A 24,299-nucleotide genomic window follows, 5' to 3' on the forward strand; every position below is an offset into this window, starting at 1 on the left:
TGGCGAGGTTCCACACCATCTGCCAGCTCAGCTGTGTCACCAGCTTCAGACCACCCTTCCCCCTGGGTGAGAGGGGATGCTGGAAAGGCAAGCCAGAAACTGCTTCACATGACTTCTGGCCTTGTCGTTCCTTCCCCTTCCATTCACCAGCTGTTCTCCTGAGCAACAACATACTCTCCCCACAACACCCTGCATGCATGAGAAAGGAATGAACCCAGGCTTGCTCCTGGATCCTCAGACCACATGGGCTCCAAGGACTAGAGCTCCAGCTCCTCTGTTGGCTCTCATCCTTCCAGCTCCTCCGCTCCATGGCCCCACTGCTCTGGACACCTTGGTTAGCTGTCAACAAGTCTCTTCTCCCTCCCAATGCCCCATCTGGCCAGACAGGCTCCCACAGCAAGAATGGCAAGGCAGATGAGCAGTGCCTGCAGGGCCAGACAAGCAAAGGTGGCGTGGAAAGTGGCTGGAACAGCCCGTGGATGTTTGCAGTGATGGTGCTGGTGTTGGCCGCGTTGCTCTCCCAGTGACTGGGCCCTCCCTGGGGCTGGGGGGTGGGCTGTTCGCTCCCTGCATGTGTGGGATGTTGCTGCTGTACATACTAGAGAAATGTCTTTCTATCCCAGAGCAAATAAATGCATTTTCCTCATCCAGCCAGTAGTGGGGCCTGCAGTGATCATCTAGGGCGGGGATGGTACCCTGTACCTGGCTGGACTCGCACAACAACACCCACTTTATTTGCTTTCCCCTTCATCCTTGCCCAGAGGCTCTCAACCAAAAGCCACGCCAGCTGACTGAGAAGCCAAGGAACACTTGATCTAATAAACATATTTCTCATTGTGACTGATGATAACTCACAACAGCCAAGCTTTATCAGGCCAAAATCTGCAAGCACAAGACACTTCCATGCCAGAGGCTAGCACCTAGACAGTCAAAACTGGGAATAACTTACCACTCCTTCCTTGCTGTGCTCAATATAGACCAACCAACTCTCCTCACTAACTCAGGGACTACTCTTCCAACAGATGATCCCAATCTTGTAGAGCTGGGCAAACAGTGGGGTAATGCATACCCTCCTTCCGGCTCTAAGACTGGGACCTGTATGGAACAAAACACGTCTAGGCCTTAAAACCAGCCGGTTACATTCTCTGCACACCTTCCCAGTCCCCCTGGGAAAGCCCTGGCACATGTCCAGCGTTGCCACCAGCTCTATTGCAGGACAGCTTGGAAACCCCAGCTACGGGCCCTCACTGCACATGCACAATGCTGTAGGAACCCAGAGCAGAGCGGGTGCCTGTCCCAAAGACCCTGCACTCCAAATAGAGCCAGGTAGCAAGAGTCGTACAGTTGTAAATAACTCAACAGATCTAATTTCTTCCTGACATGCAGGAGAGTGAGCAATTTCCTTAAGCTTCTTTGTCATCTGGATGTATTGTGCTGTACAGGATGAATGCATCATTATCCAACGTTAACAGTAATGCCTCAAGATTTGCCCAGGCACCCAGACGGACAACCACAGCACCCATTTCAACCCCAGCAATGAGCCACAGCAGAGCCAGGACTCACCCTGCTCTGAGGGGAGCGCTGGGAGCTCAGCTGATATCTGGGGGTCGAGTTTTGCTTGTCCTGGGGACAGAGCCCACACAGCACAGTTGCCAGGGATTCTCCTTGGGCTGGCTGGAGATCTCTGGGTTTGCTCTGTGTTCTGATGGGTTGGGCAGACTAACGCACCGTGTTTTTCTCATGTGAAAGACAGATTGCTGTTCCTGACTGATACTGAATGGCTTGTAATTACCTTAATTATACTTCTCTCTCCTAATGTCAGAGAGAGACCAGTACTAATTCAAGTACGTTGGCACAGACACGCGCCATCATTTAGCTGGGTGGCTCATGCAGGGTCCCAGCGGCACCCTTAATAAGTGCAATGATAACACAGTCAAGGAGATGTCCTGGAGATTTGAGCTGGGGTCAGTAAAGACATGAGCAGGCAGACATCTCCCTTGGGCACAGAGCCTGTCTTCCACATGGGCTGGACTGCATTCCTGAGGGCCCCCCTCCCATGCCTGCTTCTCCATCCTCTCAATATACCGCTTATATAAATGCTGTGAGTAGGGAGCCTGTAGCATGACCTGACATCAAAATAACACAGTCTGTGCTTCAGGACAGGAGTCACAACACTTCCAGATCCCTTCAGAGCAGTGAGTATCAACCCAGGCAGAAACAAATGACTCCATCTGCTCTTACAGCAAGTCCATCCTTCCCGGCTAACCAGGAACATTCAGCTGTCAGAGAGCAATAATTTCATTTGGATTAATAATGCTCCAGTCAACGGAAAAAGAAGCGGTGCTGGGGATACCAGGGTTGTTATTCTGCTTGATGTTTCTGGGTGAACACATGTTTTCTTTCCAAAACTGCATTCAGTGGATAAGCTAGGTTTAGCTTCAAGACCCACATGGCTGTCATCTACACAGTCCTCTGTTAAAGTCACTTTTTTTTTTCCCATGTAGCCAGAAATCATCAGTGGAAATAGTCAAACCATTCCCAGATTGCCAAGTATGGAACCAGGCCAGGTAATACAACATCAGGCTTGGAGGGGACCTGTGGGCAGACATATTCCACTCAAGATATAGCATGCTACCAGCTTTCCTCTGGGATGAGTGGATGAAGGGGCTGCAGTGGGTATAAAGGTGGATTTACTGCCCCATGGGTATAGCAAGAGAGCATCAGAGTCTAAGTAGTCTAGAGGACAGCACCAAATGGGCAGCAAAGGCTGGGGGAAAGGAGAATAGAGCTGATTTTCTCCTCTCAGTAGAGAAGATATTTCTCCAAGTCACAAACAAAGAGCAAGGCTTTAGGAAGAGCCAGGATTCACTAGGTCAATTTGCTGGGCTGGATTCTGGATCAGGTCCTTCTAGAAGAAGACAAGTATTTCAAGGGACATTTAAACACAAATTGATTAGTGCCATCTAATAGATTGATGCATTATAATCAATTCATGCCAACAGCTTTGACACGTGAGAAATATTTTCCATTAGGGACTATGCTCAAGTGATCTCATCAACTGCTCTTGCCCAAAAAACAGAAGCCACTTAACAACAGAGAGACCTCACAAATTAGAGCAGCAGAACCCGGGGGGAATGCTCAACGCAGGAATGTGTGAGCACGAACCCCTGCGCAAGGCCCGTGAGGAGCAGGCTGAAGGCTCTCGCACGTCGCATCTCCCCAGCACCTGTCAGTGCTGCTGCCTCCGAAAACCGCCCGCTGATGTCTGAGCAAAGGGGTTGCACCCCCTAGTCCAGCCCCACACCATAGGGAGCTCTGACAGCAGCAACACAGACCCCTGTGCCCCCAGCCCACCCCCAGTACCGTCAGGCACATGGATGCTGTGCCGGAGCACAGCCTGCAGAAAGGCTGCGGACAGAGCAAGCACTTTGCAGATTTGCTAATATTAGAACGTTACACAGCTTGCTTCTAATGAAGTGTTCATCCTGACTTCGGGTAGACAGCAAAATCCCGGCACTGTGTCCTGTACAGCTTCCTGCCCACAACACCTACCCATGTCCTTCCTGCTCACACTAATGACTCCCAGCTGGCTGTCGCCCCAGCCAATAGCTAAATCTAGAATAAGTCGATCTCAGTCTAAATTTTTCTCAAATGTTTGGCGGTGTTTTAAATTAAGCCACTTGCGTCTATTCCTTGATGATTTTAATGAAAAAGCTTTCCTGGAGAGAGATTATTTTAAAGCAGGGGAAGAGCAAAACGCACACAGCAAAAACAACATGAGTTTCTCTCCTGACTCCACCACGAGCTGCTGCCATTGAGCACAGGGCCTGGAGCAGAGGAAAAGTCCCAATTGAACACCACAGCTTGGGGATGCTCAGACCACCTGACAGCTGGCAGCAGGTTAGAAGAGAAAAAGATAGGTAAGAATGAACTCCTTCCTGACCAATGTATAACAAATAACCAAAGCTAGAAAACTGATAAGGGAAGGAAGGAGATTGCTATAACCAACAGAAGTACCTTGAGGAGCTGCAATACTTGCACAGACAGGACAGAGGAGTTAATTAACATTTCTGTTCCCTTTTGGCAAGTGGTCATAATGTGTTCCTATCACAGGAAGCAGAAATACTCCCCTGCAGTAATAAAACCTGGCAATCAACAGAAAGCCCAGAAGCAGGATTTAATCAGCAGAACCAGAAAACTTGCATCTAAATTTTCTAGGAACTCTCAGGCCAGCCAGCACTGGCTTTCAGTGAATCTTCAGACTCTTCAGAAGGTCTCAGGGCTGGCAGTGAAATTCACAAAAGGAACCAAGAGGATGCAGGTAACTATACAGCCATCAGCCTGATGCCAACTCAGGAAAATAATGGAAAAGCTGAAATGGGATTCATTAATTAATACGTCATATGCTGCTAGTTCAGAGCTTTTACAGGTATCTTCTTACATAAAATATCCACTTACATTGAAAAATATCAAGTGACTTTGATGAGAGCTATTTTCTATAAACCCACTTTGATTGGCACTGTCTACCAGACCATCCCTGAATGTAACACACCAGAACAATACAGAATCAGAAAAATGCACACTAAGTGGGTTAAAACTCCTTTAAAATGCCTGTGCCACAAACCACAGCTAGAGAGGGAGAATCATTGCTGAGTATCACTAGTGATGTGGGATCCTTCATCACCCATCTTGTTTGGCAGGCTGGGGAAAGCAAGCATTTGGCATTTCAATCTGGTTGAATATTGCATTGTTGTGCTAAGGAAAAAGAAAAAGAGAAGCCCCATTTGCGGGCTGGGATCTCAGATCTAGCTGGAAATGGAAGGTCCACCCACTCAGGCTGGAACCAAAGCATGCGTTTCTTTTACTGGGCAATAAGACAGTTAGAATTGGCAGCAAATCCCCCACCCCGACAGTGGAAATGTTCGATCTCAGGTCAAAGGCCCTCTCAAAGAAAATCTAAAGGTCAGCACCAGTGACAGGGCTTGCAGGAGCTTGTGCAGTCCGAGGTTTGCAGGGGAGCAGGGCTGCTGTCTGACCACCCAGGCGCTCTGGGTGAGCGTAGGGCTAGAAACACCCCCTGATGGGCACCTCACCTGAGTAGGAAGTCGCCGAGTGGCTCCCTTGGCCCCTCTCATTCACTGGTATGAGTGTCTGGATTCCATCCTTGTCTTCCTCACTCACGATCTGACTCCCTGCATGGGATTTGACCCCCAAATCTGTGTTGCTGGTGTGGCCTGATCCTGCTGATCACCTGAACGGCATCGCTCACACCACTACCAAGTACAGAGAACCTGGCGATCTGCTTAAAGAAGGAGGAATTGCTCTCACACCTATCTTGCACTGCCCCACAGCCAGCAGCCACAGCGGCTGCAAGCTCACCATGCTCTCCCGGGGGTGCCCAGCAAGAGGGTGTCCCAGTCCCAATGTTTAGTGGTGACGAGGACAATGCAGGGACAGTGAGAGCAGCTGGACCAGCAGTGGGAATGCAGCAAAGGTGGGAGCAGAATGAGCATAATGGGCAGATGCAGGAAAACACTGAGTGATTTTGGTGCTCAAGAGTCAAGGACCACCTCCCACACTGGCTCCATATTTTGGAGACTCTATTTTCTCTAGGAGCACAAATTACTTTTGCACCCAGAGGCGTGTGAGCCACAATCTCTCCATTGTCACCAGCTGCTTAATCTAGTTCTTCCTCCTGTCTATTTGCACTTGTCTAGCCATTCAGCAAATAAATGCAGCATTTTGCCTCTCAGCCATTCAAGCTTTCAGCTTCCCCAGCTAACTTTCCATCTGCCTGTAAAGCCACTCAGTCATCCAGCTGGCCACGTGGGCAAATTTATCCAGCCACTGTCTCTGGTATCAGTGCCCCCAGCCCAGCTCTCATGACCAGCAGCCCAACGAGGAGAACTGAATGTCACTCCTGTCTCTGAGCAATGAATCAGCACACATGAATATCTTTCAGGTGAATTATGGGCCCTGCTGATAAGAAGCCAAGAGGTAAAATATTCATTTGCCTGAGTCGACTGAAAATGCTTCTATACTGACACCACAATTTGAGTGGTGGTGGAATTTGGCTCTAATAATTAGATTGTAGGAGAGAGAAGCAGGGACACATTGTATGGCCTGCTGTTCACAGCCATCAGGACAAGCTATTCTACCTTCTGCAAAGATTAGCAGGAAACAGAACCTGTTCTGTCTCCCACCTCAAATACGCCACATGGCTGCTTGCAACCTCCAGCGTGCCTTGGTGCCTCCCTGCTCCTGCGCACATCCTGGGCAGAGACAGCAAGCTCTTATACCTGTGCAATGAATTCTTACCTGTGACAGACCATGAGTTCTGCATAGAACTCATGCCCTGTGTACCAGGAGTTGTGGAAGTTCTCCTCATCCCAGACAGGACAAAGTTTCACCCTAGATCTTACCCTAGGTAGACACAAAGCACCACATTTCAGCTGGAGCCCCCATGCTCGCTCCTTTGGGGTAAAACTGCCCTGTGGGGGATACAGCAAAGTTCCCTGCAGCAAGTCTAGCACAGGCCAAACTGATCTTGCTTCTGCCAGTGATTTCCCCATAGGGAAAGATGTCACCAGAGCAGCCAGGAGGAGGTGGAGGCAACTCTCCCTGTGCAGGCAAAGCGGACCGACGAGATCTTCCCTCCCATTGCCCAAATGAGGGGAGGGAATGGATGTCTCCAGGGGATTGCAGCCCACCATGTTTTGGGAATGGTGTAACTGAGGGACCTGCAGTGGAGAGCAGGTGGTTAGGAGACCATGGCTGCCACAGTGAGCAGCCATCTGGGTATAAACTGCAAGGACCAACAAATGAGGCATGTTCAGTGAGTTTCCATGAAAAGGGCAGGGTACCTGATCTTGAAGCATTCCTGTTGTTGCAGTTTAACCTGAGCTAGAAATTCAAAACCACAATAGCTGCTCGCTCACCTCCACCCCCAAATGGAAGGGAAGGGAAGGGAAGGGAAGGGAAGGGAAGGGAAGGGAAGGGAAGGGAAGGGAAGGGAAGGGAAGGGAAGGGAAGGGAAGGGAAGGGAAGGGAAGGGAAGGGAAGGGAACTTGTGGATTGAGATAAACACAGTTTAGTAAAATATTAATAACAAAATAACTCACTTTCAGCCAAACCAGCACACCTCTCCCCTGTGGCTTCACCACAGCCCCTGGCTCAAGGAAAGGTACATTTGTCTGTGGGTCCTTGTGGAATGGTGCATCTCTCTGTTTTTCAGATCTCCTTAGGCACAGGCAGGACCTAGAAGGCTGCCCAAGCTTTTGAGGAGTCAGCGCCACATCTACACACAGCCTCACCCGCTGCACATCACTCCCTGCCTATTAACGTGAGGACAGCGCAGGACCAGCCAGCGATCCTTTCACTTGACAGCAAAGAAATCTTACCACGGTGAAGTCTGAGCCTCTCCCAGCCCAAATATGCACCAAGAATCTTCATTGTTCACCAGCTTCTCCCTTAATGAAAAAATAGTAGCAATATCACCAAAATAGCACCCGTAACAGTCCTCTACCCACGTTGCAGAGGGGCTTGTAAGGCCTTGTTAGCATTCCCTAGTCCTTTTGAACACTAATAATTTTATTTAGTCAGAGCTTAATCTGGAAAGAGGTGTGCTTTATTACAAATAGAAGGCAGTTGGGGATTTTCAAATGACAGAAGCAAGAAATCAATGCCTAATACTTTACCTAGTAAATACTCTGTTAAAGCATCCCACACCCAGACACTGCCTCTCACCAGCTGCCCCAAAAAGCTGCAGACACCCAAGCACTCCTGGCAGGCTTTGCAGTGGCCTTCCCTGTTGATCCAGCTCTCCAGCTACTTTAACGCTTGGCTTGCTGAAACTCCAGTAGCTCCCTCCTGTCTAAGCCGCAGATCGAGCGTGTGGCCCAGCATGGCCACATTCAGGCTGAGCACCGATGGATTCTTGTATTCTGCCAGTGTTTAGAGGAACAAAGCCAATGCACATCTCAGTCCCGCACCTCTCTCCTTCTGATGTCAGCTGATGGGTGTCCCTGGGAGCGGGTATACAGGGCTCTTCCCAGCTCCAGACCCCAGGGACCCACATGGGTCCTCCCCTGTATCCCAAGGCTGATCGCAGAGCCCTGTTGTGATGCCTCCATCCACTGGACCGCTCTACAAGAAGCAAGCAGGGACAGTCTCCTGGAAATGAGCAACAAACCCAGGTTCCCTCCCCAGTGCCCCACCCCAGGCATGAGAGCCAGGTCCTGAACATAGGGGAGACCAGAAGGAACAGCAGTTCTGCTGGAGCAAACAGCTTGAGACCTGGGCATCAGCTCTGCCAAGCGAGTCACCTTCAGAAGCAGGGGGCCACGCGTCAACCTCTGCAGCACCTCCTCCCTCCTGCTGAGGACCTGGGAGATGGGACCAGACAGGCGTGAAACTACACTTCACTGTGACTCCATAGAGCAGAAACCTGACTGTCAAATCAGCTTGTCTGCTGCCATTTCAGATAACACAAGCACTGTCAAGCCTGGGGTGTGTGCAAGCAAAATCCTTGTCTCGGCATCCAGGTTTTTGACGAGGAGGCACAGACCCACCCCAGGCGTCAGGCGGACGGTGCTCAGGCAGCACGGCTGCTGGCTCCTGGCTCTGCAGGAGATGGAGCCCCTGGGCTTCTCCTCATCAGCGCCAGACCAGCACACGCTGCTGGGGACCATCACCCTGCTCGTGCTTCCACGGCACCAGAGCCGTTCCGACCCCATGCTGCCTTCCCGAGGACTGTGCCATCCGTCTCCAGCTGCCTGGGATGCACATACAGAAAAATCACACCAAAAACCATTTTCAACACTGTTAACTACAGCTATGACAGTTACCACCAGTTAAATATCTAGCCCTTGTCAACTGAAATCAAAGCTTCAGCTAAACTTGCGAGATCTGAGGGCTGCTCAACTTGGCTCTAAACCCACATCTTCACCTCACACAACTCATCTAGCTCTATCCTTGCTCCATTGGGATGTCTCATTCTAGCAAACTACTTCTGCTATGTGATTTTGTTGTTGTTGTTATTGTGCAAAAATGAAAAGCAGCTCTTGGTATTAGACGTTCCTGTCTGTGAGCAGCATTCCCTCAGGACTGCTGTACTGCTCAGTAATATGCACAAGGTTCTTATAAGGAACAGATTTTTATAGCCTCAGTGAAGAGCACTGTGGTCTGAATTTCAAAATAAGTTTTGCACCTTTTAATGCAAAACAGTATGGAACAGCAGTAAAGGCAGAAAACACTGTTGAGAAAGGGGAAAATAAACTGCAGCAGGTCCTGTAGCTGCTGCTCTCTGACCCTGCAAGAGAAGAGATGGGGGGACAAGGGCCAACCAGCTGGAGCAGGACCCCCAGCCTGGTCCCTCCAGCCTGGCCAGCTGTCTTACTCTGCTGATAATCTAGAATAAGCCCCTCTTTGGGACCTGCTTTTAGGACAGCTTCAAAAGCAGAGAGCCAGGGCTTGGAGAAGATCTCTGCCCATGTTCCTCACCCCCAGTACAGTAGGGACCACATACATAGAAATAGTGTCGGCAGCACCGTGATCACAGCTCAGCACGTGCCAAACAGCTTCTGGGTGCTGGGCTTGACAGGCAGCTGCCCTCATCCCAGCAACTCTCACAGCCCCGTAGGAATGGCAGAATGCGGCCACTCCATGAACATTCAGCAGGCAAGGGCAGCAACAACAGCAAAGATACAGGGGCCTGGGGGAAACACTCCCTGTGTGACCTCCCCTGGGTGCAAGGCCACTGTCGTAACAGTGCCATCACCTTGCCTGATGCCAGCACAGTGCCAACCAGCCTGGGCTCAGACGGTGTTTGCGGGGTAGCCATGCCGGTGTGATGTACAGCACTTCATGCAAAGTGCTGCGATGCCAATGGGGAAAAGGGGGAGCAGAGAGCCAAGAGGATCTTCTCCACCCTAGTTCAGGCAACTCTAATTCCTTTTCAGAGGGCATGTAGAAGCTCAGAGCAGAGGCCCATGGATCAGTGACTTCTGTGGTTTCAGAACCAGCGGCATCCAGGTGGCAGCAACACAACTGCCAGACCCACCAAGAGCAGGCAGCTGGTGGATCTAAGCGGCAGACCTCTATTCCCAAAGACTTAATAGAAATTCCCTGGGAAAAAGGGCCAACAGGAAAGGTTTTGCTCAGAACTACAGCTTCCCCAAAGGAAACAAAAAAAGAGAGGATAACGACCCAGCCCAGGAAAAGGCAGACTGATTATTTTATTCTGCTCCAGTCTCACAGCAGCACTCATCAGTGCACATACCGATCAAAAGCCTTGGCAGTACTGCAGAGCGTCCAAAAATCACACACACCAGCCTCATTGGGCTGCAAAAGCAGAGCCCTTGGGGCCTTATTACTTTTCTTCTGCACTCAGAGGTTCAGTGGGGAAAAGAGATAAGACTGTTAAGTCTTTTCATTGGTGGACCCTTGTTTTACCTTTCAAATCATGGGGTACCAGTGCAGGGTTCTGGGCCAGCCTCTCCTGTTCAATCCCACCTACCTTGCTGTTCCGCTGTTCTGTTCCAGTGACCTCGGCAGCGTCCTGCAGCAGCTACCGCTGCCACCCCGCAGTCCTCACAGCGCAGCCGCCGCGCACCAGACAGGTATTCCATTTTGCATGCTCCTTGCCCTCCAGAACTGAAGATTATTTTCATCAGAAGAAAACAACACACACTGGGTTGCATGTTATATCCCTTTCAGCAGGACGCTGAGTTGGAGAGAATGTGGCAACATTGATTGGACTGAACGCACTAGTGTGAATTAAAAAAGGAGCCTCCTCCACACACAGGAAGGGTTAAAGAAGAGCACAGACAGCTCCAGAGAGGTTATTAACTATAAAAATACTCTAATCTGAGAAGTTGTTAATGGTGAGCAGTCCCACAGATGTGCAATCGCTTTTCAAGCACAGAATGGTCTGGAACAGAGCAAGGGTTGGTAAATGCATACCCAGGGTCATGACCACAGCCAGTCACAGGGCTAACTGACTAGAATCAGTAATGAGTCTGCTGTTGCATCAGCCCATCCAGGCCTCTCTACCTGCCACCTTTCATTACTAACAAACACATTCATTGGTCACAGCCTGATACTCATTTGTAGGCTCTGCTAGTGCCTCCAACCTGCAGCATTAGCATGCGTTACACCAAGCACAGCACCAAGTGTCAAGTCCTCAGAGAAGGAGGCTGCAGCAGTAACAAGGCTGGCACTAACCCACTCCGGATCCCAGGGACCTCACCAAGAGACAGAGGGGTCACAGACAGGGGAGGCCACACACGCCCAGAGCAGAGGTCTGTACAGAAAAAAAACAATAATAAAAAAATTAAAGCAACACACCTATCTCCAGTCTCCATCCTTGGAGCTGTTCAAAAGCCGTCTGGACACGGCCTTGGGAGACCAGCTTTGGGTGGCCCTGCTTGAGCAGAGGAATTCGATGAGATGGACCCCAAAAGTCCCCAACTGTTCTGTGATCTCTTCCTTTTGAGCATAGTGCTCTGGATAGCACTTGAAAAACACCAGGATCCTTGTGTTTTCCAACCATGCTCTGAAGATAGGTTCCAATGACCCTGATGTTTTGTAGGGACTTCAGTGGGACTGCAGCCTTCACCCCGGCGCACATGTAGGCTCCTGGGTAAGGTACTCCCATGACGAAAGGCACCAGAAACACAGGCTGGACAGGGTCAGCTGGAGCCGAGCAGGAGACAAGTGATGATTCCTCATCCCTTGACAGCCAGCAACAGGAACCAACCCAACCCAGCTTCTTCCAAACATGACTGTCAAGGGAAGCTTCAAGAGCTACTTGAGGTAGTACTCAGGTGTCAGACAGCACTAGGCTGAGGCTACACAAACCAGGCCCAGCCTTCGAAGTGCTGCCCAGCTCAGCCCTCAGAGACTACTACTGTCCTCCCAGTACAAACAGTAATCCAGCATGTAAGACTAAGAAGAGCCACTCACTTGTAAGAGAGCACATAAACCTTGATACTCTTTCATTCTCAGCACTGACAGCCTGCAGGAGCACGGCAGGTCTGAGGATCTTTATTTCAGTTATCAATGGCTAGAGGGATGAGTTACATACTGTAGCATCCATAGGTAGACAGCAAATTGTAGTAACAACGTGATACTCACTTTGGGTTTAATGACAGGATGTGAGACTGCACAGCTGTGCTCAAGGTACCGAGTCAGCTCCAAAAGCTGGCAGTGAAAACAAGATACTAAACCTGGAAAAAAACAATTGGCCCAACTAGGGCTTAGGAAAAATATATATAATCACATTGATGCCAGGGGGAGAAAAAAAGTTCAACAGCAGCAAGCAAGAATATCCCCAGAGGGGAATCAATAACATGGACATAGACAGAACAGATAGGAGCTGGAGAAGCTCAGGGCCAGTCATAACCACAGCTGGACCAGATCACAACAACATATTTCACTACATGGAGCAACATGCCCTACACTTCTTGTGCTGTGTTAGATTAGTCTGTCTCCATCCTTCCCCAGCCATAGCCCAGCAGTTAGTTGCAGCACTGTGTTCAAATTCAGTTAGTGAGAGTAAGTCCACTGCTCCCATCCCTTGGAATGCACTAGTGTAATTCATGAGAGGCTCGGAAAGCGTCAGCCACACGACACACATGAGAACAAAGAGAGATGGAAGCTCTTGCCAACCACACAGCATTGCTTGGTGCCCTGCTCATGCAGGAGTCCCAGACACGGCTGCTAAAGTTGTGTCTCTGGATAGGCTGACCCTACCCTACGGAGAGCCACATGGTAGTGAATCACAGCACTCCCCAGGCTGACCTGGACTCAGCTGGCATGTTGAAAACAAACAGGGAGACACTGGAAGTACTGTAAGAACTTGGATACTCCACAGAGAATTAATATGGCCTGTAGTTCCAGTAACTGGAGAAAACAGAGATCTGGAAAGCAAGAAGAAAAGCAGGTAAGTTCCTGTATCCCTTGGGCCATAGAAGAAAAAGCATACAATGTGTGTGTGAAGACTGAGCTTTACAGTGTTACACACTCCAGCACTGCACTGCAGAAGAACAGATTTGCTGCTGTTGTCACTGAAGAGGCAGCCAGGTCTACTGGAATCTAGTTTGCTGAGATCTCCATGCCTCCTCTCCAGCACCCTGGCATTTCCTCACATCCAGCTCATGATTAAGAACACAAAAGTGTCTACCTGCTCCATTCCATCTAGGCACATATGCCACACTGCTACGCTTATCCCAGATGGCTGTCTCCCAGGCAGTGCCAGCCAGCAACCTGGCTCCAGAGCACTAACTTATCGCTTGTTTTCAGTTTATATATAAGTTGTATAGAGTAACATCACATCATATTTTTAGGAGACCTGAGGTCCTCTCAAAATCCAACGTTAAAAACAAAGACCCTTCTCTAAGGCCATTACCTTGTCCTTCAGCTGCTGGCAAAGCTGCAGTGAAACTGTGAAGAAGACAAGGGCATCGTTTAACCATGGGACAACACATTCCACTTTATGGACGTGGCTGACTTCATATCGCTGGTTGCCAAACTCACTGGAGTGGGAGAAAAAAGAGCACAGCTTCACACACGACAGCGCAGAACACAACACTCAACTGTCCTCCATTCTCACACAATAGATCATTATGATTTCTACTACATTTAAAACAGCACCTGGCAAAGTTATAGGGTGTAAACTCTCAGTCCACCTCTGACCAGATTTAGAGTTAAGCTAAAATCTGAAAGGGTTAAGGTAGAAATGTTACCACTTTCCAGAGAGGCATGAGGGCAGGAAATGCAGGTGACAATGCCGTCACCTGATGTTAATTTTGGTTGACAGCTCTCAGATCTACACAAACTCATGGCACTGTTTGGGTGGGCCATATCCTGAAAAGCCGCATCTCTGGGCCTTTATGACCAAGTCATTAAAGAAACACTGTTATAGGCACCTGTGCATACACAGGCACAGCCACAGCAAGTGACTCAGACCAGCTCCTCCACTTAACAGATGTTATAATCAAAACTGTGTAGTCATTAGGATCTCATCCTCAGCATGCTCCTACACCTGTCACACAGCTCTTGTAGTGACTGTACTTACAACATGGCTCCAGGGTTGTGTAGAATGGACCCTCCAGCAGGCTTGAAGTTCTAAAGGAGAAGGAAAAGGTTATCAGGATTTTGATGCAGTAAAGAAACTACTTAGAAGGACAACATTTCACGTTTGCACTTTCAGTAGCCTGACATCCAGAAATGCCTATACAGTATCTGCCTGAATACCTCCTTCATATAGAAACTATGTAATTTAATCTCTTCCTGCTCCTTCATGAAAAAAAATCCACAGTGTCCCAGTCCAACTTAGCTCCAAATTTTAGCACCACAAAAATAAGATGAGAAGATGCATAAGAAAAATAAAAGATAGATTTTAGGAAAAATATCCTTATGGAAGGACTGCATTTCATAAAGTGTAAGAGCTTAATTCTCTTTTTACAGGACATTAAGCTGACCCAAATGAAACAAGTGAAGTAGAAAAGTATCCATCGAAACTCCACTCCAAAACCCCAAGATGCTACTTGGATGTAAACTGGATTGAGACAATTATACCCTTCCAAAATTATCCAACTATATTGTAAGATAAAGCACTACTTGGGCAAAAAGAGTTACTGGCTTTCTCCAGAGCATTGGTATCTTCTTCTAAGTGGTCATGCCCCAAACTAGATTTAGAGCCAGTGTTCTGTCTGCAGCAGGTCTAAACACAGATACTTAACACCAGTTACAGTAATTTCTGCATTATCTTATGTATGTAACATCGCACCATGTAGCAGTGTGATCTCCTCCTCACAGTGGGACATAGGAAGAGGTAAGTAAACAAGGCTCAAGAAATAGTAGGCATCACCTTGGTTGTGCTGGGCTGCAGCACATGGAGTTGATAGACAGTCAGGCACAGCTTATTCAGGTTAATATAGAAATTCACGAGGACGTCTGGAGGCAGAGCAGGGGTGAACATTTTCTGTTGAGAAAATCAGTAGTTTCTTTGTCAGTGAAAGGAACATTATTTCTTAAAGTTGGGAAATCACTACATTTTTCTAAGCCATACTCCAGTTACCCCATAGTGAGAGGGACATCAGGAAAGAAAAAAAAAGACTGAGCAGCTTGCAGGCAATAGTTCTTCCTCTTGCTGCACTTGATCAAATGGATCAAGGATGGTGACAAAAGAGGATGGAGCAGTGTTCAAAGGTACAAATCATCCCTGGCCAAGATTCCTGGGCAGAGAGCAGAACTCACTCTATGAGATCCCCAGTCATCTGCTTTCCCATAGGAAAATACAGAACAGGCAAAAATACTCCAGGTTTGCACCTACTTCAGCTCTATTTCTGCCACAGGGGACACTTCAGAAATTCACTTCCACCAGGATGCCACACAACGTGCTAAATATTGCATCCTGCCAGACTGTGCGGAGATCGAGACCACCACATACTTACTGTGAGGCCACTGGAAGCAATCTCTGGTAGAGTCAGAGTGGCTGGAGTGGTAAGCCGATTTCGGGCTCTTGAGAGCTGTAACATCACAGCATCCATAAGCTACAAGATAATGTACAGTACGCTGCTGAGTGGAGATCCCTGGACAGCTCTGGAGAGCGTGCTGTAGAATCCTACAGCCTTTTGCAAGTGTTAAAACAACAACCACCAGCACCACCAACACCCCCACCCTTCCAGAAACTCAGGGACTTATTGAGAAGGGGTGGCTCCCACATAAATGCAGTTTAACTGTTACCACCATCATAGACACTTGTGAGACAGACCAGGAGTGTTTAATACCAGGGACTGAAGAGAGAGCAGCTATTCATTAGAAGAATAAGAGGAGAACATAAGATTAATTACTGATGCCACAGAAGCATTGACAAACTCATCAACAGATCTTTTGAAGAGCCGGCACTAAGGAAAAACAACCAGCTGCGTTTTAGTTCTCCCCATTCCCACATCAAGGCTACAACAACTGCTGAATGGGCTCCCCTGTTCATAACCATCTATGAGTTAGAGCACTAGGGAAAAGAACCAGCACGTTGCGAATCCAATCCTGCCAGAAACTACAGTTCAAAGGCTCTATTCAGGCAGACTTCCTTTTCCAGAAAAAAATGTGGGAAGCAACACATCTGTTACAGAGATCATGACTGCAAAGATTAAGGCGTTTTATATTATGATTAATTTCTCCCCCTTACTTCCACCCAAAAAGTAAAAGAAAATAGTTTTATTACCTAGCTTCTTCCTAATAGCAGCCCTTGCCCATGTGGAGACTAAAAAGATTTAGCTTTCTCACGTTTGATATTGTGATGGATTCTAATTAGTAAGTTGAGATTCTGGCAGCTTCAGAGAGCATTTTCAAGCAGAAGGCTGGGCTTTATTGCCATGCAGCATCTGCTCTGTATCAGACTGCATCAACTACTACTAGCGAGTGAGAAGTCCCTTCAAAATTGTCAGTAAATAACAAGTACTAACTGTAATATTTTATTTGCTGATGACTGCCTCATTTCTTCTCTCCCCAAAAGCACTGACTGACCAGGAACAGCACAAGCTGTGTAACCACATCATCCAAATGAGATCAAGGGAGATGCTCTCAGAATATCACTGCTGTGCAGCAGAGCACTAACTGCTCAGATTACCGTTCACCAGACTGTACAACCCTGCTACTGATGCTAAACTGGTATAGATTCATATAAAATACAAGGTCACGCAGATACGCTTGACACAGGTACATACGGGTACAAGCTGGGGAATCCGTTTCCAGTAAGAGTCTCAAACAGTAATGTGCATTAACTGTGTTTAAAACAAGAAATGGAGGGAAGAAAAGTGCACGTTCCTACCCAAGTAGAGAGGGCTTTCTCCTCACCTTGAGAACCTCCGAGCCTGTCTTGAACTGGTAGTTTACATCTCTGTTCATAAGCAGGTAAATGGCTTGGTTAACATGGTTTCTAGCATCCTGGATCTGTAAAGGTACAAATGCAGCCCTATTAAAGAAACACTCTCTATAATACACACAAGAAGGTAGAGGTTTCCCTGACTATTTCGTTTGCCCTAAGAAAATAGTGACTTCTCAAATGCTAAGGCCATTTCTCTCTGAGTACCAGACACTCACTAACACAAATCTACCATTGCTGCCCACACACATGATTAAGTTCTTCACCCAAGGACTGGAGATGCAAAACAGTCTGATGGCTACATCCTGGATTGTCGATAAAAATATTGCTGCTGCCATGAAGAAACAGTGACATGAGGCACTCTCATCCCAGGAGGACTCTGTGACTGTTCAGGTAGGAATCCTCACTGTTGATGGGATACGGCAATTAGCCCTAGCAAGAATGATTTATTCCTTAGGAACCATCAGAGCTAAAACTAATGACGTAAATTACATCAATAGCAGCAAAAATTGATTTCCAATAGAGCATCTCTGGCAGTATTCCAGAGTCCTTCTGAACTGTAATTGTTGGGGTTGAAAGTTATCTCCAGCAACAAGAAGCTGCAACTGTGCTGCTTGTGTGGAACTTGACCAGACCGGTTAGCTCGAGTCCCTCTCAAGCAAGACCGCTTGCAGCAGGCAGAAAATTATCAAAGCAAAGTTGATAAGGGTAGGCCAGCGCCTTCATGGGAGCAATGACAAACCAGAGGAAGAAGAAAGTGGCTCTAGGAGAGACTGATTTGTGTTCAGTTCCAGGGGCAGCAGGAAAATTGATAAAAAAGCAAAGGAGTAAATCCAAGGGTGTAAAAAATTGAAAAGGTAAGGAGGGAAGCCTGTTTGAGAGGTGGCTGCTGGGAGATGGATAACACAGCTTGGGATATTTGTAGTTTGATGCACCTAAACTGCTCCCCAGGAACCCTAGATCCCAGCTCAGCCTTGTAGAGGCCCCCCTGGCATAGATCTGCACGCTGGTTCCTTCTTGTGTGGAGCACAGGGATCACAGAACAGCCCTACTTCTTAGGAAGTACAAGGCACAGGAGGCTACAGAAAAGAGATGATAAAGTCCACTGTCAGACTGCAGAGAGAGTCTGCAGGTACTTAGGTTATGGCATCTCCAAGCATCACCACCTCCGGCCTTTACATCTCCCAGATGCTTTTGAACAAGCCAAGTGGTTCCTGGCAGCATTACCCAACCCAGCAATGTCAGTCCTGCTATTCTAAGGACTTTCTTCATTCCCATTCCCCCTTGATTTTGCTCTGTTTTGTAATAAAGTTCCTCAAAACTTGTGTGACCTGACCTGTGTCTCTCAGAAATGTGCCTATACCACAATTTCTTACTGATGACTTGACTTGGTACAGAGAAACAGAACTCCAACTGGCACCACTCAGGGAAGAAACTCACAATACTTCAAGTTGGTCATTTTTAATTTAGACAGGACAAAGATCTCCACATAATCACTGTAAATGCTTCTGCGCAGAGTCCTTTAGGCACTCACACTCCACAACTGAACATTAGAACACAAAATTCTTCCAAGTAAATAAAGGAAGGCGTTTTCCATTAAAACTGGTATAGAAACCTAAGAACAAGGCAGCAGTACAAAACACCCACACAACAGGATGCACTGCTGAGTGTTTTCACAAAAACTTCCTTGCTTTTATGCAAGGCATAAATAAACTCAGTCAAGTTTGGCATTAACATCTCAAGAACACAATTTTCTAGATTTCTACGAAGTTACCAGGTAGAGCTCTCACTCTGCTGCCAAAGCAGCTGTTGGAAACTGCACTCAAGACAAAATGCACAGATTACCTAGAAGAATCTGAGCCATGGCATAGCAACGCACACGGAATATATCTTTCTCCAACCTACTCAGCTATGACAAAGTAACCACGGGAAACTATATTTGCAAAATCAGGCACTAGATTGGGTCCTGAAATCAGGTATTTCACAGCAAAACGGTGGGCAAGATTCAGTGTTCTGGATAGCCACATCCCTTTAACTCCTCACTGGAGGGAACTCAGGTATGCTACAAGAGCACAATGCAGTGAGATTTGTTCTCAGCATAAAGAAATGCTTCTGTAACAGAATGAGATGAAGCTACTCAAAGCCCCTGAAGCTGCACTTTGCCCTGCTAGCCTGGGTTTTACGAGCAGACACAAGGCCAGTGCTGCACAGGCACCCTAGGCACTCCTTTTAAAGGATTATGGCTGTTATGCAGACAGCCTTCAGCTCGCTGGTGTTTTAGGAACAAGCAGAACACACCCCTCTCTCCTGCACCGTAACTGAATTTAATTGCATTTGTTTCCTCCCTTTGCTTTTACCACTGGACCTAGCGTGGGACAAACATAACCTCCTCTCTTGGAGAGCAAGGGGCTACAGCTACTGCCCGAAGCGCGCGGATGCTACAGAGGGGTAAGCATCTAAAGTTACCAGTACCTGCTGCAATTTCCATTGCTTGTCTTCCCGAAATGCAAAGTGCAGGAGCTGATTATTTCTGGGCATTTTCAGATTAATGTCCTGAAGAATGAAACAAACATGTAAGAGCAAGCAACTCCCATGCGCAGAGCACAGAGACTGCCAGCGCCACCCCATTTTGCCTCCCAGAGCACCCTGGCAACCCGCTCTCAGCAGTCCTGGCATGACCAGAACGTCAGTCTCCTATGGGAAGATGTTAATACAAAGGACACGCGACCTCATCTCAGAGGACCCCCAAGGAAATTCAATATCACACAACAAAGGCGGCAAAAGGAAGGAATCCCCTTGAAAAATCAACTCTACCACTCACCACAGAGTGAGTGTGTGTGTGTGTGTAGGGGGTTAGATGCCAGATCCTGACAAATTTCAACTGTTGCTGAAAAGTTAAGGTTTTAAGGCCTATTAGGGAAGACTGGCAAAGAATAATTATTGATCACTGGTAAAGCGTAGTAAGGATGGCTTCTCCCCTGAGGTCAAAGTGCAATACAGATGACTCCTAGCCCTTGACGGTTGTACAAAGCAGGAAGCACAGCAAGTACTCACAGCTTGACACAGAGCATCTCCCTGCAGCGTCAACACACCCTTCACTTGGTCCATGCTGGAATGAGAAGGAGGGTCAGGGTGACACAAGTCACAGGAGGCAAGAGGCACCTACTGCAACTGCCAGCCTGATGCCGCTCCTCCCCAAACCCTGAAGCTGCCAAGTTCCCGTCCTTGAGGGGTCAGCTGGGGGATGCAGGTGAACCCTACACACACTTCAAGTCCCCAGCTCTTGGCCTGTGGCAGCTGCTGTCATACTCTTTTTGAGCCACCTCCCCCTACCTGCCCTGCCAAAACCAGTTCATTTCTGATCTCATCCTTAGGTTATGTGTTACCTACCAACAATCTGGTTGCTGTTACAAACAGCTCTCTAGCAGGCACAAACGTCAGATGTTAGATGAATTACTGACATTGGAGTGCTACCTGGTTAATATGGGAGTTGAAAGTTGCAAATCCCACTACCCCTAAGAAAAAAAAAAACACACCCCAAACCCTTCAAGAGGTCCTGCAAGATGGCTCACATCTACAGTGGGGGAAGACTGAAACACACTGATGCAACACACCAGCCTGCAGTCAGGAATCAAGGACTTTATTATAGTCATCAGTAGGAAATGGCACAAGCGTGGCTAAGGCAGCCCCTGGAACATGGCTGCAGGTTGTTGTGTTAACCTGCTGTGAGAGTTTGTCCATTTGTTTTCCCGAAAGTGAAATCTCCTATTAAAAAAAACTCATGTAACTCCAGGGGTGCTGTGGAGGCCTTTGCCACAGACACTGAGGGAGCAGCGAGCAGCCCCTGGCACAGACACGAGCATCGCCATGAACACTTACCCCGACGTGCCCAGAACAAAGTTCTCCTGCTTGATGGCTCCTCCTGAGCCGGTGGCGGGCAGAGCGAACCGGTGAGCGGCCTCCTGCGCAAGAGAGGACACAGTGAGCGCTGGAGCGTCCACCGGCGCCCAGCCCACCACAATCCAGGAACAAAGACAAAGACAAGGCAAGAGCAGAAATGCAGATGCTGGAGTGGTCGCCTTTGTGCAAGCCTCCTGCAACCCACCTAGTGGAGCACAGGGATTTTCCCTCCTCCTCCTGCAGGACGCACAGCCCAGGAGAAGGCTCAATGCCTGCAGCTGTTGGCAGAAGGCACTGGAAATCCCATGCTCCAGCTCTGTACCCCGGAGCGGGCAAGGCGGGCGCTGCCCAAGGGTGACCACGCTGCGGCAGGAGCGGCAGCCCCCGCTGCACAGCGCAAGCACCGCCGGTCCCTTCCCCACGTGGGAAGTCCGGACTGAAAACCAGCCCTCCTGACCGGTTATACTGGTTGGTAACTGTCCTTTAATCATGCGTCACCCTCAAAACTACAACAAATTCTTCAAAACAGATACTGTACATACAGATACTGCAGCTTATTGTTACCTGCTGCTGAGTCACGTCCTGGGTCAGTCACTCCCACATTCTTGCCCCTGCTCTTGCACCACTCACTAACCCCCTCCAAAACCTCAGAGCGTCAAGGGGCTCGGCCTGTGGAAAACTAACGGGTCAGGGGAGCCGAGGCTCTCCTGCTCACAATCCCCCCTGGCCAGTTCACCACCCGGCTGCCCAGGAACAGCTGAACCCGGCAGCTCACGCTCAGGCTGGTGAAAGTGTTGCAGACCCAGTTCAGGAGAACCCTTCACACCTCTAAATGGGCAGGTACCAGCAGAGAGGTGGGTATATTGAGGGAAAGATGGTTTCGCATGAGGAGGGTGCATGCTACTCATTACTGCACAAGTAGGAGCTTGTCAACTAAAGGCCATTGTGCTCGTCCCTACTGTAACACAATAGAGTTCCAGGCAGATCCAGATTCTCTGCTCCAGAAAATATTAATGTCTCAGGCAAATGCCTGGCAGACAGGTCTGCCTTTTCCATGCTGCCCTCTCTCAGCAAAGAGGGTCAAGAACAGAGCAGCCCAGGGGAAATCAGCTTTATTGTGAGTCCTCAAGATCAGAGGGCAGGCAAACCCTTGGAACAGCGCTGGATGTGCATAATGGACCTTTCCGCGCATCCTCCATCACGATTTCTTTCCTCCAGGGAAAATCTACCACCATTCCTCTCATGAGAGAACAAACAAACCCGCAACACAAAAAAAAAACAGATGAAGCAAATTAACCTCACCTTCAAAATATCCTGCAGCTGTTTCAAAACCGCATGGACCTCTTCTTGTAAAAGCCATTTAAATTCTTCTTCCTGCATTGTGATAGCAGCAGAATCATTAGACATCAAATACTGGAATAAACACTAGATAATATTCCTGTTCACCATCAGAAACACAAAATAACTACTCATCTTATGCAGGAGTTATCTGAACAATGGGCAGGACGAGGACGGTTTTGTTTTAATAACCGTTCACCCCAGGCAGGTACACACAACAAACCCAGGTGAGATCCTCTATTATCCTTCAAGCCTGTTTTGGGTTTCTGGGCACCATGCTGACATATTGGATTCCCTGATCTACCATTCTCTGTAACACTTGCTCTTCTCCAGGTTCCCAAGGGAAGAAAAATCACATAGGCAGACACCTTCAGTGCCTTCCCCATCCCATTGCTGTCACACACATGTTTCTACTTCAAGTCATCATTAGTGTCTTTCATTCCTCTAGAGACAGGAGTCCATCTTCCCTCCTGGTATGAATTTTATACTAAGTCAAGCTCATTCACCGTGTCTGTGCACTACTCATCTGTGTTTTTGTGCAACACTACCCCTATTATTCTGAATCACATTGACTATAGAAAACTCTGGTTTTCACACGCAGCTTTGCACCTGTCCCGGTGCACCCCTAAACTCCGTCCCAGACAGGCGCTTCCCCCGCCCCTGCAGCCGCGTCCCTGGGGTGTGTGACCCCGCAGCCGCGTCCCCGGGGGTGTGTGACCCCGCAGCCCTGTCCCCGGGGGTGTGTGACCCCGCAGCCGCGTCCCCGGGGGTGTGTGACCCCGCAGCCCTGTCCCCGGGGGTGTGTGACCCCGCAGCCGCGTCCCCGGGGGTGTGTGACCCCGCAGCCCTGTCCCCGGGGGTGTGTGACCCCGCAGCCGCGTCCCCGGGGGTGTGTGACCCCGCAGCCCTGTCCCCGGGGGTGTGTGACCCCGCAGCCGCGTCCCCGGGGGTGTGTGACCCCGCAGCCGCCCTGTGGCCCCCCGGCCCCCCAGCCCAGCGAGGCCGCTGTGACACACCCGCCAGCCACGGGCTGTCTGGGATGACACCGAGCGCTGTGTCGGACTGTGAAACAACGCAGGTCACACGCCGTGTGACACTGTTCACGGTAGGCAGGGCTGCTCCCGGTACCGACCTGTCCCCGGACACACCCGAGCCGGGGCAAGGAGCGGTGTCACCGCAACCCCCGCTCGGGGGCCGCACACCAAGGCGGAGACACCGCAGCAGCTGAAGGGGAGTCTGGAGGAGGCCCGCGGGCTGAGGGCAGCACGGCAGCGGAGCCCGGGGCCGGGCACGCAGGCACGGCCCTGCAAACCCGCCGGAGCAGCTGCCCCCGCAGCCGTGAGCGGGCGGCCCCACCGAGCGCCTCAGCCCCGCACGGAGCGCCGGGGGCAGGGAACGGCCTCACCGCTGCCCGCGGCCAGCCGGGAGGGCCGCTCTCCAGCCGGAGCTGACCTGCGGGGGTCCCGGCAGGGCCGCCGCCCCCGGGCCAGACCGCTGCCGCTCGTTGGTTGCCACGGCAACTGCGAACCCTCCGCGCCCCACCCGACTCACCAGCACCGCCCGCTCCGCCGCGCTCGCCATGGCCGCCGCCATCCCGCCACCGGCCCCGCCCCCTCGCGGAGCCCTCGGACTCCCCAATTGGCTACCGGCACCGCCCTCAGCCCGCCCACGCCACCACGGCTTCTGCCCGGCAACGCGGTCGAGACAGCGTGATTGGCCAGCACCTCGCAGTGGAGGCGTGGCGAGGGCGGTGCTAGGTGTGACGTCAGGCGAGAGGGTGGTGCTGGCAGGGGACAGCGGGGACAGCAGAGTGCCAGCGGGGACAGCAGAGTGCCAGCGGGGACAGCAGAGTGCCAGCGGTGAGAGCGGGGCCTGGGGTCTCAGCCGCTTTCCAAGCGAGATCAAGCACTGCCCAGCGTCACTCTCAGACCCCGCAGCTCAGCGCCCCTGCCAGCAGCACCGGCGGGCGGCTGCAGCGCGGATGCCGAGGTTGTCATGGCAATGGGATGGTTTTTATCTGCACTGCTCACCCAGAGCTGACCGCGAGCAGGTTAATGTAAAAGCGCGCTACATGTAAGACTGATAAGCGCTTAGACGTTTCACCAGTTTCTTCTCAAAATTTTGAAACTGGCTTCAATCCCAGTATAAATTCATTTCAGTTGGTGCGTTC

The 24,299-nt window shown here is 49.7% G+C and overlaps 1 protein-coding gene across 4 annotated transcripts; it reads right to left on the reverse strand.

The window, feature by feature from the left end:
* Positions 1-11,989: 11,989 nt before the first annotated feature.
* ROGDI (rogdi atypical leucine zipper) lies at positions 11,990-23,752 on the reverse strand. Of its 4 annotated transcripts, XR_014185308.1 has the most exons (12): positions 23,681-23,752; positions 22,094-22,165; positions 20,771-20,853; positions 19,946-20,000; positions 19,364-19,444; positions 16,864-16,959; positions 15,459-15,557; positions 14,873-14,986; positions 14,078-14,127; positions 13,409-13,535; positions 12,802-12,920; positions 11,990-12,227 (listed from the first exon to the last, which is right to left on the reverse strand). XR_014185308.1 is itself a non-coding variant. In XM_082064535.1 (11 exons), the coding sequence occupies exons 1-11, from the start codon at positions 23,720-23,722 to the stop codon at positions 12,879-12,881; spliced, it is 837 nt and encodes a 278-aa protein (XP_081920661.1). In that variant the 5' UTR covers positions 23,723-23,752; the 3' UTR covers positions 11,990-12,878. The 4 variants fall into 4 exon arrangements, 3 of the variants coding, with proteins under 3 accessions (XP_081920661.1, XP_081920660.1, XP_081920662.1); XM_082064535.1 differs by having other exon boundaries at positions 11,990-12,920; positions 15,459-15,533; XM_082064534.1 differs by having other exon boundaries at positions 11,990-12,920.
* Between the last annotated feature and the right edge of the window lie 547 nt (positions 23,753-24,299).

Source organism: Streptopelia decaocto (genome assembly GCF_964273445.1).
Source record: "Streptopelia decaocto genome assembly, chromosome: 13".
NCBI lineage: Eukaryota > Metazoa > Chordata > Aves > Columbiformes > Columbidae > Streptopelia > Streptopelia decaocto.

Coding starts and splice junctions, on each gene's coding strand:
- ROGDI (XM_082064534.1), bottom strand. CDS start 23,722: ATGGCGGCGGCCATGGCGAGCGCGGCGGAGCGGGCGGTGCTG. Junction 20,854..22,093: donor AGCTGCAGGATATTTTGAAG/GTGAGGTTAATT, acceptor TCTCTTGCGCAG/GAGGCCGCTCACCGGTTCGC. Junction 12,921..13,408: donor GCCAGCAGCTGAAGGACAAG/GTAATGGCCTTA, acceptor CTTGCTTTCCAG/ATCTCTGTTTTCTCCAGTTA.